This window comes from Trachypithecus francoisi, unplaced genomic scaffold, assembly GCF_009764315.1.
Source record: "Trachypithecus francoisi isolate TF-2019V2 unplaced genomic scaffold, Tfra_2.0 Lachesis_group18, whole genome shotgun sequence".
Taxonomy (NCBI): Eukaryota; Metazoa; Chordata; class Mammalia; order Primates; family Cercopithecidae; genus Trachypithecus; species Trachypithecus francoisi.
Window position 1 is genome coordinate 17966298 of NW_022681463.1, and position 18855 is coordinate 17985152.

The 18855-nt window shown below is 40.6% G+C and overlaps 1 protein-coding gene across 8 annotated transcripts in view; it reads right to left on the reverse strand.

Annotated features, from left to right (window-relative positions):
- The window catches only part of MBNL2 (muscleblind like splicing regulator 2), a 180205-nt gene that overhangs the window by 47182 nt on the left and 114168 nt on the right, over positions 1–18855 (reverse strand). For all 8 annotated transcript variants that reach the window (XM_033177400.1, XM_033177403.1, XM_033177404.1 and 5 more), the window contains exons 3-5: positions 14126–14290; positions 4789–4989; positions 713–976 (exon numbers count right to left, since the gene is read on the reverse strand). In XM_033177400.1, coding sequence (XP_033033291.1) covers positions 713–976; positions 4789–4989; positions 14126–14290 — 630 coding nt within the window. The remainder of the gene's footprint in view (positions 1–712; positions 977–4788; positions 4990–14125; positions 14291–18855) is intronic.

Consider the following 18855-nt stretch of genomic DNA (forward strand, 5'->3'; position numbering starts at 1 on the left):
TCTGAGCAGACTCCCAGGCCATGATAATGATGTACTGCTGGTCTCTAATGACAGTAGGTGACTCAGGGAAGCAAGCCTAGGTCACAGGTCTTTTTTTTTTTTTTTTTTTTTTTCCCTGCATCAGCCAGGATGGCTCCACTTTCATCTGTTTCATTCATTGCTATTCTGCATAAAATCTCACTGTGGTGGGGAATGTGACCAGCACTGCCCTTGCGATAAGTGCAAGAAGAGGAGAGAATGGGAGTAGCGAAAAGCCAGATGACTCGCTGGGCTTCTCTTAGGCCACAGCGGTCCTCCGCGGCTGCTCCAAGGAGCTGGTTGCCTCCTGGTGCTCAGGTGCAGAAATGTGCCTTTCTTTCCCCTCTCTGAGGCGGTGCCCACCTTCATGTTCATTACAAGGCCCTGAGCCTCTCTGAAGAAGACCCTAAGTGAGCACACGCAATCTCCGCTGCCCTGGGAGTGGGGAACGGAGCTCAGGGACCCCAGGGCTTTCCCTGCGCCTGGGGGATTTACTTATTGTGCTGAAGAAGGGCAGGAGGGGAAAACAAAACAAAACAAAAAGGGGGAAAACAACAGCAAAACTTAGGCAGCGGAGCAGCAGGAATAGCAGCCTTCCATGTTTCCCGAGTGTTGGGAAGAACATCCAAGTCCCAGCCCGGAGCGGCCTCCGCAGAGGCGCCAGGGTGCAGGGGCAGCGGGCGGCCGCACTTACCATGACTGTGGCCGCGGCCGCGGCTGCCTGGGCGGCCACCGCAGCTTGGTTGGCTTGGTGCTGCGCAGCTTTGATTTTGGCCTGCAAGTGTGCAGGAGGGTGAAAATATTTGCATTTCTCCCTCATGCAACGCCCCTTTATGTAATCCATACAAACGGTTACGGTGTTGTCACTTGTGTCGATCATGGTGCTGTCTGCGGGGTGTGCAAAGCGGCAGTCGGTCTCTCCCCGGGCACAGTTTCCTCTCTGGAACTCCCTGCATACCTAAGACAGGGAATAAGAGCCGCGCTGCAGAGGCAAGCCTGAGCCCAGGCGCCCCTGCGGCCCCGGCCACCGCGGGAGGAGCGGAGGCTGCCTCGCTTTCCATGGTGGCTCTTGTACCACTGATAAGAAAAGACTGATTATCCAGAACCCAGGTAACCACAATCTTTGAGACACTCATTTGAGTTTTGTTTTTACCCCCTTTTCTAGGGTGAAAATGTATATTGAGAAAATAATCCGAAATCTGCCGTTCAGCTAAAATAACAAAGGAAAAGCAACAAGGCCTCCATTGTCCCTGGGTGGCATATTATGCAGCTATCTATCTATCTGTCTGTCTGTCTATCCATCCATCCATGTATCTATCATCTGCCATCTATTTATCCATGCATCCATTCCTTCATCTATCATCTACCATCAATCAATCTATCCAATCATCTATCCGTCTGTTCATTCATCCTTCATCTATTACCTATCATTTATCAATCTATCCATCTATTATCTATTATTCATCTATCCATCCACCCATCCATCTATCCATCCATCCATTATCTGTTAATTGATCATTATTTTAATGGTAAAAACTGCAATTACTAATGTTATCTACCATTTATCTACCTACCATCCATCCATCCATCCATCCATCCATCCATCATCCATCCATCCATCATCTGTCCATCCAGCCATCATCTATCATCTACTTATCCATCTAAAATCTATCAATTAATTAATCATCTATCTAATCTAGTTACCTATGTATATACCTGCTTACCTACCAATAATCTATTATCTACCAATCACCTATAATCTATCTACCTCTATATCTTCAATCTCCTACTCGGATGACAATTCTGAGAATGCTATAGGTTTTGTGTGTGTGTGTGGAGGGATAATTTCACCATCGATCAAGCTACCAGCTGTACAAAAAGAATCAGGGAAAATGACGACAAACATGTTCCTCCTCTCTCTGAGGAGGTGGGCTGGGGTGAATCTGAACACTCCTGTTTCCCACTCCTTCTCTCCTGCTCTACAAAGATAACATAATCATAAATCAGAAGAACAATATCTAAGACACCAAAATTTTCATTTTTAAGGTCACTATACTATTTTTGACAGCACAGAAAAGAAAAAGACAAAAAAGGAGAGAAATATGGCAAGAGATATAGAGAAAGAAATGGAGGGAAATAGTTTATTTTTAAAATTCTTTAATGCTAAATTATCCTGAAATCTCGAGTAACTAGGATTCTCCATTCCCTGAGAATTCTGGTGGATCAAGATTTTACTGTATGAAAAAATATTTCTTTAGAATTTGAAGAGTATTCTTAATTATGCCCTGAATATAGATAACATGAAATTGCATAAATAACATATGCATATTGCTTGTATAATTCTTCTCTGCTTATAAATATTAGCAGGAAATAATTATGAGTAGAATTGTAAGTTATTTCTTTTTGGGCTCCAATTCCAAAGTGGATATGTAAGTGATCATCACGTTGATCATTAGTGATGTTATATGAAGGGCCCCTGACATGAAATTCAAGTATTGTGAATGTCAGACAAACTTAGGAAATACTGTTTCACTGACCAGTTACCAGGCCAGGTTGAAGGTAAACAGCATGAATCACCAGATTGTTAATTGTTTCCTCCTACTTGGATATTAGCCAACATTCTATCTTTAGTTCATAAAATGCACAAAATAAAAAATCACTAAGATGTTCCCACAGATTCTAAGCAAGCCTTCCTCCATCAGTGGAATGACTTCTGTCTGACAGCATCATAGGTGTGGACCAGCCCTCAAGCTCCTACCAAGGTGCTCTGTGTGCAGCTGACTTAATTCCTGGTTTGAAATGAACCAAAAGTCGCTCTGCTAAAATCATTGTGATTCATTTTTACACGTCTTTGTCTACCAGCCCTGTTGGGAAGGACTATTTGTTCCCAATTCCGCTGATTTAATTTGTTTTCTAAAATACAGTCACATACTGAACACAAAAGCTCCGTGGGTCCAGCAGGTGGAGCCCAAAACACTTTTCCAGTCCTGTAAAAGGTCTATTCAGTAATTGACAAGGATAAGCTGGATCTTTTCAAAATAGTAACAATTAGAGTTTCATTCTCTTCATCTGGGCATCCAGATGGAAACTAAATTAAAAAATAAATATCTTATAAAATATTTGCAGTTTGAAATTCTGAGTTTTAAAACTTTCACAGGTTATTAGGCAGCCACATTTTATTGCCCTCAAAGTTTATTGGGTTAATATTTAAACAAATGCACATTGAAAGAACATTCTCTAATAATCCCACTAACAGAAAGCACTGTGTATTTACATCCTAACCGGAGCGTCACCTAACACCTTTAATCAGTAATGAAATTAAAGGAGCTCTCTGAAAAATCTATGAGAATCTTTATACACCCTTATAAAATGCTGTAGTGAATATCACAGGGATATAGCAGTAAGATAGATAGATGAGTTCTATAGCTCTGATTAAAGAGAAATTTTACCTAACAAAGTATAGGAGGTTTGGTTTGATTCATAACTTAAGAATGTTTTTTTTTTTTTTTGATACGGAGTCTCGCTCTGTCGCCCGGGCTGGAGTGCAGTGGCCGGATCTCAGCTCACTGCAAGCTCCGCCTCCCGGGTTTACGCCATTCTCCTGCCTCAGCCTCCCCAGTAGCTGGGACTACAGGTGCCGCCACCTCGCCCAGCTAGTTTTTTGTAGTTTTTAGTAGAGACGGGGTTTCACCGTGTTAGCCAGGATGGTCTCGATCTCCTGACCTCGCGATCCGCCCGTCTCGGCCTCCCAAAGTGCTGGGATTACAGGCTTGAGCCACCGCGCCCGGCCAAGAATGTTTTTTATACATAGGAACTTGTTTTCTTGAATGTTATAGAACAATTGAGGTTAAAGAAAAATCTCAATTAATAATGAAATTTACGGGCCGGGCGTGGTAGCTCATGCCTGTAATCCCAGCACTTTGGGAGGCCGAGGCTGGTGGATCACCTGAGATTGGGAGTTCGAGACCAGCCTGACCAACATGGAGAAACCCTGTCTCTACTAAAAATACAAAATTGGCCAAGGGTGGTGGCACATGCCTGTAATCCCAGCTACTTGGGAGGCTGAGGCAGGAGAATCACTTGAACCCGGGCAGAGGAGGTTGTGGTGAGCCGAGATTGGGCCATTGCACTCCAGCCTGGGCAACAAGAGCAAAACTCCGTCTCAAAACAAAACAAAACAAAAAACTAAATTTACTTATCCTCCAATTTCCCCTGTTTAGCAACAACACAATCAGAACTAATATTCCAGAACATACTAGAGCAGCCATGCTTGTTCTTGAGATATTGAAATATGATCATACCAGCTGGTAAATAGGTGTAGTCCTACTTCCTCCCACCACTCTCCCTGAGTGTCCTTGGGTGCCCTGGTTGCTAGGCTCCTGGCCCACCAGTTTCCAGAACTTTCCTGGGTCTTACAAGGGTTAGATCTTGACATGAGGAGGCCTTCAGGACCTGGAGCCATCTCTATAGGCTGCATCATGATTGAGTCACTGTTCCATTGATTGTTTAATATTTTTCCCTTAAACGCATATTCCGTGCAGCTGATTTTTGTGTTAAAACTAGTCTTTTCCATAGACTAATTTCCTTTATACTTGGCCTTAACTTCAAACCATAGAGTTATAAATGCATGGGTTTTAGGTGAGAGTTTGTGTGTGTGTGTGTTTACATGGCTGTTTTGCAGGACTGAATGAATATCTTACAAGCAATCACTTATACAGAAGTATACTTCTACCACAAATGCATCTCAAAACACAAATAGAATTGAAGTACCTCCAGTTTGTCAGTCCTGAGAAGTTTCTGAGTTGCAGTTGAGCCCGGGACAGTGACCGGCGGACTTCCGGGAACAATAACAGGCGTGGTGGGCAGAATTTCCGTTGGGACTAACCCAACTCCGGGGGTTACAGGTGCTAGGTAAGGAGCAAAGCTAATAGCCGTATTTGTCCCTATCGCGGGACCTACAGGAAAAGTGGGCTGTTAAAGGAAGACAACACAAGAGAAAGAGTTCTTTAGAATAAAACTTTAAAAAATTACCAGGAAATGTCATTTGAGCAAAATGTATTCATCATATACTCTTTGTGTTAGTTGTATAGCTCAATGCTGACCTGTAATAAAAATGAAATCTATGTAGATCCTCTCTTCCCCAAACCATACAGAAATGTGAGAGAACATCATAAAAAACCTCTAGTTACAGGAACTAGATTAAGCTTTTGTCCCTATGAGGTGTTCTCAACAAAAGAAAATAATTTCAACTCCAATTACTCAACATTCCAAACTATTAAATGTTATAACACTGAGGTAGTAAAAGCTATAGAATACCGATTAATAATCTTTGATTTACTCTACATGTTTCTCAAAGGGAGAGGAGTCACGAAACCCTTTGATTATAGGCTGATTTTCAAGTTGGCCAAGTCTATGCATTCTCAAACAGTGGGGTTACTTGCAATTGTATTTTGCCCAGACTTATCAGTATGTTTCCATATTCCATCACTAGCATGTATATTCCCGAAATTCAAATGTAGTTTTCAAATAAACTTACAATTTTTTGCCCTAGTTCAACTACATCTAGATCTAGTCAGTCTTTCCTTCCTGAAACGTTTTCTGGAAGAGTTTTTTAATCAAACAATTTTTTGATTGGCCGTTAAAAGTTGGTTTGGTTTTCTAGGTCACAAAATCAACACAGCAGTGATAAGAGCATACAGAACCTTATTAAATTTGTTCTCTGACCCTATATTCCTCATCTAGGAAAAAGAAGAAATATGCTAGTGGGTTGATGTGATGATTATTTTTAAAAGCTCCACCTAATAATATGTAAATAATTCTGCCTTTTAGAAAGGAAGTAATGTACATTTAAGAGAACAAACCTTGTGAAGTAATTTAAAATGCTAAAGATTTTTCTTAGAATAAATTGTGCACCAAATTGGACCTGAATGCTTCTTTTCGTTTGTTTGGTTGGTTAATTATAGATGATTTTTAACCTATTTGATTTCAGATATTTGCAATTACATATTAATGCAATTTTTTTAACACTGAACTTTACTGTTGCTTGTCACACTTTTAACATTGAACTATGCTGTGTCATGCTTGTTCTCTGTTTCTACATTGTGGGTGACATTCTTGTCTATGACTCTGGATGAATTGTTTAACATATGGAAAAATAACAACCTACGTTTAGTAAACATATTTTTTCTTCATAGCAGTAACAGAAAAATATTTCTTATGAAAAGTCATGATAGAAAAGAGTAAATTATTGATAGTTTGTGCAGGCATTTATCAGATAGGCAGGAGAGCCTATTTTCAAAATGGCTAGAAGGGGTAGTTCTAGTGGTCTTAGTGGGGTCCTGGCTCAGTACTCCCACAAGGAGCTCTCAGATCTTTATGGCTTGGACGTAAAATCCACTTTGGGAGAAAGTTGCAACGTGAAGTCTGAATGTGGGAAATAGATGGCAGTTAGGATTTTTTTCTTCCTTGACTGTCAACAAACATTTATATGTATATGTTACTCACTGAGTCATAATTATAGAAAGTTATGATTTTCACTAACTGTAGTTTTATAATTTAATACTACTGGAGAAAAAGCCGTGATTTAAATGGTCTAAGGAATATGTAATGTTAGGATTTTTAAAAAGAATCGATTCTGAAAGGTCATAAATCACAGCACATCAGTGATTCAGTGGACCAGCTATGTCAGGAATGCCTGGGGGAGATTTTACAAACAGAGAGAAATTCTGACCCAATAGATCTAGGCTGAGACCTTGATATTTGAATTTTAGAAATTTTACTAGATGATCTGATGGGTGGCCAAATTTGGGGACCATTGTCATATGTGAGGAGTGAAAATAGTATTTAAAAATTTGCAGTAAATGTGTAATTTAACCCAGAGACTAATTATCCACGTAAACATTTAGATAAAAGAGCCCTCCCCCATACTTCCATTTTCATTTTCTCTGGAAGCAAATTCTTATCCCTCCCAGCCCACAGATCATTTAAAGCCAGGGTTAGTGTGGTACCATAAATACGGGTTATACTTTGCCTTGTCGACAGGATTGAGAACCTCAAAACTCATTTCCCAAAACCATTTGGGTATCGACAAATCTATTCCAATTAGCTAACTTTTGCCTTCAAAAATCTGTTACTTATTCATCTGATTTCATAGTCTAAAATGAAAGTTCCAGTATGTTTTATTGATGATGGCAATAACATAGTTCACAGAGAAATAGTATTATTTTAAAGTAAAACCATAGATTTTAGACTCAGAGAGACCCGAATTCAAATCTAGTGCTCTGACACTACCTTTTAACCTGGGGAGGAAATTAACCTCTCTGGGCTTTCATTTTCTTATCTGCAATGAGGAAGTGAAACTACTTAGCTGGAAGGGTTGGGCAGAACAAGGTGTTATTGTGCTCCTATTTCCCATGGTCAGAACTCAGTAAAAAGCAGCTCTCATTACTACTGTAAAAATCAATGTTGATCAAGGTTTTTTGGCCTCAAATTATCTAACAGTTCTACAAGAGGGATGTAATGAGCATAGCAGTACAGTAAGGGTATGAAAGTGAGTAAAATTATAGCAAAAATTTTCTCTTTCCTTTTGAAATGTGGACTGAAAAAAATATTTTCTGTTACATGAAACTGAAAGTTGCAAGTTCACAGGCCTTACGAAGACAAACACAGTAGGATATGTTCCTTTTTGATGTAGCGTGTTGTTCATTGAAGTTGATTAGTTAAAAAAGATAGTTATGGTGATTTGCAGAGAGGCTCACTCCGTGTTAATATTATTGTGGATAATAATGCTTTACATCTGTGAAAGGTTCTGGTCGTTCTCAAGGCATTCTCACACTTGTCTTCTTTAATCTTCTCAAATCCATGAGAAGTGCAGCAGCAAGAATTGCCCAGCCTTCCAGGTGAAAACAATTTAGAGGAGAGCCACTAAATGGATAACCCAAGGTCAGTGCTGCAAGGCAAAGTCAAGGCAGAACACCCGGGACTCCTGGCCCCTAGTCTGAGGCCGTGTCCACCCTTTTGCGATTACTAGATTTTGTTGGTTACTTCTTAAAACAAAAGAGGAAAAACAGCCCCCTCCAAATCAGTTGCCCGTATGTTTCTGGAGCGAATGCAGAGAGCGTTGGTGGAGAGTTGCACAGGAACGCGTCCCACAGTCAGCCTGGGCCTTCTACAGACAGGAGGTGTGGGGCCTGCTGCCTTGGAAAAGTGGTTCTCAGATCCTGAATTCAAATTAAACTCCCGAGGTAGAATCTCGGCCAACAACGGATCCCGGTGTCTGAGTTTGGTTCTCAGCCGGCGGCTGAGAAAAGAGAAGGGCAGCACCTTCCAATGACTCTGTTCCTGGAAGCGTACCAACTACAGCTTGGGAGAATTAGCCCTGCAGTTTCTGCAGAAGTGCTGTTGCCAGGCTGTCTGAGACAGGATCCATTTGGTCCACGTCATCTCTCAGCTCAAAGCCACAGCTAAAGAGGCCAGAGGACAAGATTTGCGGGAAGCCTTCTTGAAGAAAATCGCTTCTGAAATGCTGGTCTTGCGATTTCCTGCCCCTGTTCTCCACTCCGCCTTCCTGTGTTTCTCTCCGCAGTCTTCCATGCCCTGCTTTCCTTTCCAGGACATCAGGTCCAGGTTCAAAGATGACGAACACACCCACACACACACAACACACTGAACTACACAATACATACTCATACACATAACACACACTCATACACACTTACAACACACTCCCATACACTCACAACACACGTACACTCACACACAACATGCTCATATACACAACACACTCATACAACACACTCCCATACACTCACACATACACATGTACACTCACACACACTCAAAACACACCCACAGACACACCACATGCACACTTGTATACTCGAAACACACAACACACTCATGTACATCACATATACACACTATACACTCAGATACACATATACTCATGTATACTCACATACTCAAAACATATACACAACACACATACACTTACACACAAACACTTGTACTCTCACACAACACTCACTCACAACACACTCATGTACACATACACTCACAACACACCCACATACACACAACACACAAACACTCGTACACACACAACACTCATGTACACTCATACACTCACAACATACAACACACACACAACACACTCACAACACACCTACACCTCCCACATACATACAAAACACTCATGTACACTCACAACACACAAAACACTCATGTACACTCACACCCACATACACTCTCACAACACACATACACACTCATGTACGCTCACATATACTCACTACACACAATACACATACACTCACACAAGCACACTCATGTAAACATAGCAGTCACATACACACACTCATGTACACTCATATACACTTGGACACAACACAGTCACATACACTTGTATACACTCAATACACAACACCCTCGTACACTGACATAGATACACTCACAACACACATGTTCACACCCAACACTCGTACACTCACACAATACACACACAACACACTTGTACCCTCACACACTACACACTCACATAAAATAACACACTCGTGTACACACACAACACACTCATGTACACACAAAACACACGTACACTCACAATACACACACCACACATGTACACACATACACTACACACATACACAACACACGTACACTCACACTGTATACACTCAACACACTAATATACACTCACAATACACTCATGTACACACATACATGCAGTACACACATACATCCACAATGCACTGATGTACACTCACACACACTATACACATACAACACATGTACACTCACACACACCAAGACACATTCATGTACACTTATACTCACACATACACCCACAACACACAATACTCAGGTACACTCACACACAACACACGTATGATCATACACTCACACAAAACACACTCATGTACACTCATACACTCATTCACATATGTTCATACCCACAATATCCTCATGTACACTTACACTATAACATGCTACACACAGCACTCAACACTCACTACACACAACATACTCATGTACTCTCACACTCATAACACATTATACACACAGGACACTCATGCACACAACAAACTCATGTACAGTCACATATACTCACAACACACTCATACACCATACGTAATATATTCACTACACACAACACACACTCACAATACACATGCAACACACACTACAGACAACACACATGCACTCACAACACACTTGCACACATTTATACACTCACTACACACCTGTATGCACACATATACACACTTGCACACACTCACTACACACTCACACGTACAACACACTCTCATGCACACATGCACATTCTTTGCTATTTTGTAGCAGCAACGGGGCTTAGCCAAGGGTAATGGCCAAGTGGCTTGAGGTATTTCATGGCTCAAAAGTCCAGTCAATAGGCAAGAATGCCGTCGTCCCACTCTTCTAGAATGTGTCTGCTTTAAAGGGTAGGTGCCTGGCACTCACACTAAAAGGCTGACACATGGCGTCTCCTAAGCCTCCTCCCTCTACTGCCAGAAGCAGCTCCAGTGGGCACAAGACTCAAGCAAGACTTGTCCCTTTGGGGTTCTTCCATCTCCATCCTCCGAAAGGTAGCTCACACTTGCTTCTTTATCTTGAGTGCACATATGAAGGCTATGCACGCTCTGGGAAGGGAAGGGGGAAGAATTCCTGTCCTCTCCTATCAGGAATTGGGGAGAGAAAAGCTGCTAGGAGGAATAAATGAAGGGGACTTTTCAAACATTGTGGATTTGAGACAGAAGGGTTGTAAGGGGAGAGAATGCCTTGAATTTTCATTCCCTTAATAAATATTTATTGGTGCAGACATGGTGCCAGAACACTGCATACATTGATTGAACTGAAGCTCTAATAAGAAAGAAGAAAACAAACAAAATTACAGTTCGTTTGTAAGGATAAGCAGAAAAGGAGGAGGGCTCGCTGGTAGAGAATGCTGGGGGTTGCATGTGGGTTGCAGGGGTGGACCTGGAGTCCTTATGAATGAGGTGATTAATGTGTGAAAAGCACTAGGACATGGGCAGGCCAGCAAAGGCAGAGGCTGGGACATGCACGAGCTGTGCGTGTTCACCCAGCAATGTAGGCAGGGTCATGACCAGATCACAGAAGCCATAGGTCATGATCAAGGTCAGAGTTTCGGCTTTGTCCCAGTAAGATGGGAAAGCATGGAGGGGCACATAAGGGAGTGATAGGATGCTGTTTATGTTTTAAAAAGATTCCTCTGGTTGTTGTCTATGGGATATAACGGAGTAAGGCAAGAGTGGATATTGATAGATTAGGAAGTAAATGCTTTTATGATATTGTGATAAAAGGTTGATGGTGGCTCAGATGAGGGAACTGAGATGTAGGGGAGTGGATAGGGTTCAGAGCAGATATGACAGGACTTGCTGATGAACTGGATGTCAGTGAGTCACCTATACTCTACTGGGTCACTAATTCATTTCTGAGACTGAATTAATTTGTTTATAGAGTTGATAATTTTGAAACATGTCACAGTTTTTATTCTAATACTTCCAGTGATTTCAGGAAAGAGTCTGCTAGGTTTTGGTTTTAGATTGCCAGTTGAGATTACCATTTATTAAAATGGGAAGAATTTGATTTTGAACGTGTCAAGTTCCTTTAAGAAATTTAAAAGTGAGACCAGTAGAAAGGTGGATATATAAGCCTGGAGCTTAGAGGAGAGATTGGGCTGGATAAATACATTTGGGGGTCCTCAGTCTGTAGATGATTGACAGATTCAGGAATGGATGAGACCACCAAGGGAGAGGGTAGATGGAAAGAAATATCTAGCTCTTGGAACCTCAACATGCAGAAGAGGAACATGGTGGGCAAAGGAGATGGAGGAAGGAGTGTTTAACAAAGGAGAGATTGGTTACGTGACTTGAGTACTGCTGAGAGGTAAAATAAATTGTCTTAGTCTATTCTGGCTGCTTATAACAAAATACCATAAACTGGGTGGCTTATAAACAACAGAACTGAATTTCTCACAGTTTTGGAAGTTGGAAGGCCCCAGATCAAGGTGCCGGCAGAGCTGATGTCTGATGAGGACCAGCTCCCTAGTTCATAGAGAGTGCCTTCTTGCTGTGTCCACACATGGCGGGAGGGTGAGGGGTCTCTCCCATGTCTCTTCTTATAAGGGCACTGATTCCATTCATGAGGGCTCCACCCTCAGGATGTAATCGCCTCCCATATGCCCTTGGAGGTTAGGATTCAACGTGAATTTTGGTGGGACACAAACATTCAGACCATAGCAACAATAAGGCAAAAAGTGACCATTGGTTTGGTAATATGGAGGACAGTGCTGAGAGATTGCAGGGGAATGGGTTCAGGAGTGGACAGAAGAAGGAGGGAATGGAAGAAATATCCACAGTGCTGTAAAGAAGCTTCGTTCATGAGACCTAAAATGGAATGATACTTGAGACTCTCTTTATCAATTGACTTGTCTTACGCAGTTTTTGCATCTATTATTTTCCGGTAACTGCTGTAAACAGCTTCAAATTACTATAAACCCATTGGCTTAGAACAACACACATTTATCCCTTTACAGTCCTGGAGACCAGAAGTTCCAAGTTGGTTTCACTGGGCCAAAATCAAGGTGTTGGCAGGACCTGCGCTCCCTCCAGAGGCTCTAGGGGAGAATCCATTTCTTGACTCTTCCATCTTCTGGTGGTTGATGGCGTTCCTCTGCTTGTGGCCACATCACTCCAATCTGCCTCTGTGGTTACACTGCCTTGCTCTTCTTCTGTCGGAGCTAACTCTCCCTCTCTCTTATATAAGTGTCTCTTATAAGGATGCTTGTAATTGCATTCAATCCAGGAGGTTCTCCCCATCTCAAGATTCTTAACTTAATCCCATCTGTCAAGCCCCTGATTCCATATAAGGTGACATTTATAGGTTCCAGGTACCTCTGAGAGCCATTATTCAGCCACCTATACTCTACTAGGTCACTAATTCATTTCTGAGACTGAATTAATTTGTTTGTGGAGTTGATAATTTTTAAATGTCACAGTTTTTATTCTAATACTTCCAGTGATTTAAAAACCTCTATTAAAACATTTAAGTGTAATATTCCTTTTTCATAGAGAAATGGTGATTATGAACTTCTAATTAATATTCGAGGCAATAATAAACATAACTTTCAAAAAAAGTTCAACTAATAGTTAACAGCAGGGATGGGATTTTCTTGTTAACACTGCCACGAGTGAGTGCCAGGGTCAGCCTTATTAATTCTAAATAGGATGTGTATGAGTCAAATAAGTGAGACACATAATGTGGCATTATTATGTTGACCTTGCTGGCTCTAAATTTATTGCTGTAGACATTATTTAATATGTAAAACTAAATTATTTTAGCATTTAGGTAATTTAATAAAATAGTTATATGTGTGTATCAATAAAGAGAGAACCATAAATTATACATGTGTGTAGTTTAAACAGAACCACTTAAATGCCTATTTTGGGGATTAAATATGTTCAGAACTCTATCTGCATCTAGTCCTTAATCTGGGTGAATTCTTACTCACCCTTTACGAGAGGTTTATTTGACACTTCCTCCAGGCAGGCTTTCCTTGTCCAGTCTCGTCATTTCCTGGGCTTGAATCTTACTTTGCCCTTTTCTTGTGTCTGTCTATCCCCAAAAGACTGTATCTTATTTATCCTGGAGCCCTCTGCACCTGGCATTTCTTTCACTCTGGGCAGAGCTGGTTCCTGGCTGTTGCCTCTTATTTCCACAAGTATTTCAAACTCACTGATACATAAATTACTAATTCACACTGTAAATGAACATGTTAAAACTATTTCCGTTCTAAGATGGCTGAGATACAGAGTTACTGTTGAAAAGAGTTGGAGTGATACAGATTTCCCAGATATTGATTAGAAATTGTCTTTGCCTCTTATTTCCACAAGTATTTTTCTATTAATTTTTTAAAAGCCTATTTTCCTTCATCTGTTGAGCTTTAAAGCTATTTGGCTTTAACTGTAGCCAAAGTGACAAAGTGGAGAGAGGCCACCCTAGGTCAACGTGGCATCATCCATACCAACACTGTAACCATCCAACTCATCACTGTATAAGATGTACTCACCACTGGATGAAGTGGTGTTCCTGGAAACATAAATTGCATCTGCTGGGCAAGCATTGCTGCTGCAGTTTTTTGCTGAATCAAATTGTTCCTTCCATTAATTTCTAGTTGAGTTTTTAAGTGTGTTGGAGGGTGAAGATACTTGCAGTTCTCTCTCGAACAACGGCCCTGTAAAAACAAGTTTTGGTTTTAGGACTACTGTAAGTAGCTTGCAACTCCAAAGTCAACCATTGAACAATCACGTCTTATATACAAAATCAAGGATCCTGTGTGTGTGTGTGTGTGCATGTTCACGTGTTTGTTGGATAAAAGTGAATCAAACATTACATGATTATCAAGGTTGCTTGAACCTGTTAAGTCTGTTAAGTAGGGAAGCTTCCCTTGGATCCTTCCTTCCTTCCTTCCTTCCTTCCTTCCTCCTTCCCTCCCTCTTTCTTTCCTTCCTTCCTTCCTTCCTTCCTTCCTCCTTCCCTCCCTCTTTCCTTCCTTCCGTCCTTCCTCCCTTCCGTCCTTCTTCCCTTCCGTCCTTCCTCCCTTCCTTCCTTCTTTCTCTCTCTCCCTCTTTCTTTCTTTTCTTTTCTTTCTCTCTCTCCCTCTTTCTTTCTTTTCTTTTCTTTCTTTCTCTCTCTCTCCTCACCCCTCTTTCTTTTTCTTTTTCTTTCAGATTCTAAACCCTGACAAAAGATTCCAAAGAAGTGTGACTGCTGAAAGAAAGGAAAGGTTCTTCCCCTTCACAGTAAGGTAGGTGATCAGAAGGGCGTATCTATTGTGGGCTATCAGAAGGAGTCTTTGAACTTGCTATACGCTTGTTTGTACATGCTAGAGTGATGTCCAAATATGAATAATTATGTAATAAATTTGTGGAGTAGAGAGTAATAAGAATTTTAAATGTATGTTCCAGATTAGCTGAAGACATTCTTTCTTTCAGCTTATTGATGAAGAGGCAATAATAGTGCAGGGGTGGACATTTCTTGGTGATATACACATAGATGAAATTCTCAGGCTTGAACTCAGATAATCATCTGCAAGTGATTACTTTGCTACACAAAAGCTGTCACTCTATATGTCTGCCTTGCCCCTCATGATAGTACTTCCTCCCATGACAGGAGTATCAAATCTGATGTCATGATGTGACACAGTGAAGAGTGTTTATGGCTAAAGTAATATTTGGATGCCAAAGCTGATAAAACAAAGGAAAATAATAATTAGGTGACAGGGTACATAAAACCAGTCTGGAAGGGTAATTGCATATGGCGGTGTTTATACTTAATCCCCAAGTTTTCAAAACTACCAATTGAAAGAATTACACTGATGTGTAAATTGTACAATTTCTGGAGAAAGAAGAGCAAACTGTGAACCAGTTTATCATACTTCCCTAAAGAATTAGTCCATTTGCAGCCAAGAAAAGAGAGTATTGATTTGTTTACCAGATATAAAAATAATTTTAAAAAGCAAGCTTGGGGGATCTGGGGAAATGAATTTGTTTATAGTCATCCTAATTCTAAACATCTGGAGTTCTCACTCTGCTTCCCACTAATTTCATCCACACTTCTGGCAGCTCAGACTTCCTCTCTGGAGTTTGAATCTTCCCCCACCACCATGGAGAAGGGCAGCCGTGGGTCCTGTGTTCAGTCCCGGGTGTCTGTGCTAATCAACAAATGCGGTCCTGAGGATCTACTGTTAGCAGCGTTAATAGTTGCATCACCCTCTTTGGGGAGGATAACCAGGCAGGTGCCAAGGACACCAAAAGGAATAGGTCCTTGTTTGCTGCTAATAAGAGTCTATAACAATGGGTAATGCCAATATATCTCCTTAGTCTCAAGTTCATATTGTTGATGTTTCATTCAGCTTCCTATGTATACATGGACATTGTAGGGAAAGTATTGGAAAGTTTGTTGTAAAGATAGAGGTGAAGTGGATATTAATCTAAATCAAAGCAGTATAGGAATCTCTCTTTTCTCTCTTCATCTGCGTCTTTTGCAAATCGAATCTTTTTAAAAATTTTAATCCTACATCTCTTTGCTTTGTGACTTGCCAGGGTCCCTCCAGCCTTGTCAGCTTGCTTCAGGCATCTCTTACTTTACTTCCTTTTCTTCCTGCCTTTGACAATTGCTTGTCTCTTTGTTTGTTAAAATCAAATCTCCAAGAAAGCATTCAGATTGAGCCAGCTCCTACAAAGTTCATGTATACCAAGTCTTTGAATTGGCTGCCTTCATATCAGGTGGCCAAATACAATTCTATCTTTTGTGATATGAGGTGTCCACAAGGATCAAAACATAGCCACAGCCCATCAGCGGGGGTGGAGGAGGGTTACAGAGAATGCATTTCTTGTTCAGAGGATAAGCCACCCCAGGCTTCTCTAACCTCATTCCAAACTCTCTTTAGCCACAAACACTGCTCTTGGAAACTGACACCCAGAAAGGCTCACATATTCAAGGTGCACAGATGGGTCTAATGGAGAGACTTGGGAAAGCAGAATTCCACAAAATGAAGATGGAATTAATGAAATGTCCACATTTCTACCAGTATGGCCATTATATTGTGTTCACTCATATAATTGTCAATTTGATCACTAGTTTTTTAATGTAATGCTCTGTGGCTGCACATACACTTTCAATTTGGCTGGAAAAATACAATTTTCTTATAAATGCTCTTATCTCTTGATAAAACTGGGACTTGTAGGGAACCATATTAAGCTATTTTTCAGCTAATAGAAAGTATTTTACAACACTGAATTAGTAATTTATCAATGAAATCTTTTTTTTGACAACTGCTGTAATTTCCTAGTGTCCTTACTTACATACTTGGAGTAAAGAGTGTTATTGATCACCTACATGCCTAGCAGTTTATATATGGTTATCTCATTTTCTTCTTATAACTGCAATAATGATCCCTATTTTACAAAATAGCAGATGGACTCAGAAGATTAAGGAACTCTCCCAAGGCCATATAACTGGTAAGTGGTAGAACTAGATTTTAAATCCAGACCTACCTGACTTAATTACATCACACTGCCAAGCTATTCATTAGCAATAGTTAAAATCCAGGGAAGATAAAAATTTACCATGATCTTTTGTATAATAATAGGATGCATAACAAAATTTTAAATAAGATATATATATATCTTGTCCATATATATGTATATACATATATATATATGGATTTGGGAATGGGAAACAATTATTTGCATGGACCTATCTGTTGGTAGGAGGATGGAGGAGTAATCAAGCTCACAGGTTCTGGTCTCATAACTTGGCTCAACCTTTGCTTAGCTGCATGACTTTGAGCAATTACTTGACATTTTTCTTCATCTGTTCAATGAAATAATTATTGTACCTTCTTCTCAGGGCTGTTGTGTGATTAAATGAGTTAACACATACATAAGGCTTAGAAAAATGCCTAGCACATAGTAAGCACTGAGTAAATGTTATTATCAAAAGAAAGAGAAATGTTTCTATATGATATTTCATTTTTAGTGAGTACAGAATCATATATTTAGTAGTATTTTGACTGGCTCTTTCGTTCTTCCACAGAATAAACTTTCACACCAAACATGTTAAAAGCTACTTAATTGTACTTATTCAAATATTTTATGTTTAAAATTATTTTCAATTCTACAGGGTATTTGTGTAAGTGTCCACATTTTAAGAGAGCGCTGAACCCTAGTAAAATCTAGTATTAATAGTCTGAAGAATTATGTACCGTGGATGTCTGAGGCACACAAATTCAAATCCAGGGAGACTCTAGGTAACAGAATTTTAGTAAGGGATCCTATAGGATTATAAAATCCTAATGGAAAAGCTACTGTCAAAATAAAACAAACTATTTGACACAGTGAACAATTTGTAAGGAAGTTTTTGCTAAGGCATAAGATTTGCCAGGATATGCATCAGTATACAGAAGCTGTTGGTTATCAAAGCAACTGTCATAGCTGAATGGTACAGGGCAGTGTGCAGAAGCATAAAGCGTCTTTGTGTATCATTGTGAAACAAAACAGAGGTGTCAAAAATAGTGTCTCCTGATTTTAGTCCAAGAAATAAAGACAAAAATGTCTGGGGAAAATCTTCCTTGTGGCAGCTAGGATTTGTTTTTTGCATTGTTTTAACTCTTTCTCCCTTTTAGTTCTTGGTAACTCACGATTTCTGGAGAGAGAAGGGAAGGAGGGTCCAGTGCCTGGTGCCAGGGACTGGTGCAGCTTCTGTGGGGTGGAGATGGAGATGGAGAGCACCATTGCGAGTGCTTGTGAAGAGCCTTCCAGGAACTGGGAGCTAGAAGCCTCAGCTAGGGCCAGTCAGGTGGGTTCACACCAGGGATAAGCTCATGGGTCACATAAGCCCTCAGGGCCTTTGCTCATCCCATATGGGACATGCCAGGTATGAAACCAGCAAGTGGTCATATACTTCCAGGCTAAGGTCTCATTCATTCTTTCATTCAACAAATATTTCTTGAGATTCTACTATGTGCCAGGCATTGTGCTTAGTGCTAGTTAAACAAAGGTGAGGAAAATCAAGACATGGTGTCTCCCTTCATGAAGCTTGCAGTCTTGAGGGGAAGCCAGAGGTTAACAAAACATGTCTAGTTACAAGTTGTGATATGTATTCTAGAGAAGAATGCTGAGAAGGAATGGTGGGAGAGAGTCAGAATTGAGACCGGGGGTCAGAGGAGATCTCTGGAGAAGTGACATTTAAACTGAGACCTGAAAAATGAGTAGGAACTTGGCAAGGGAGTGAGTG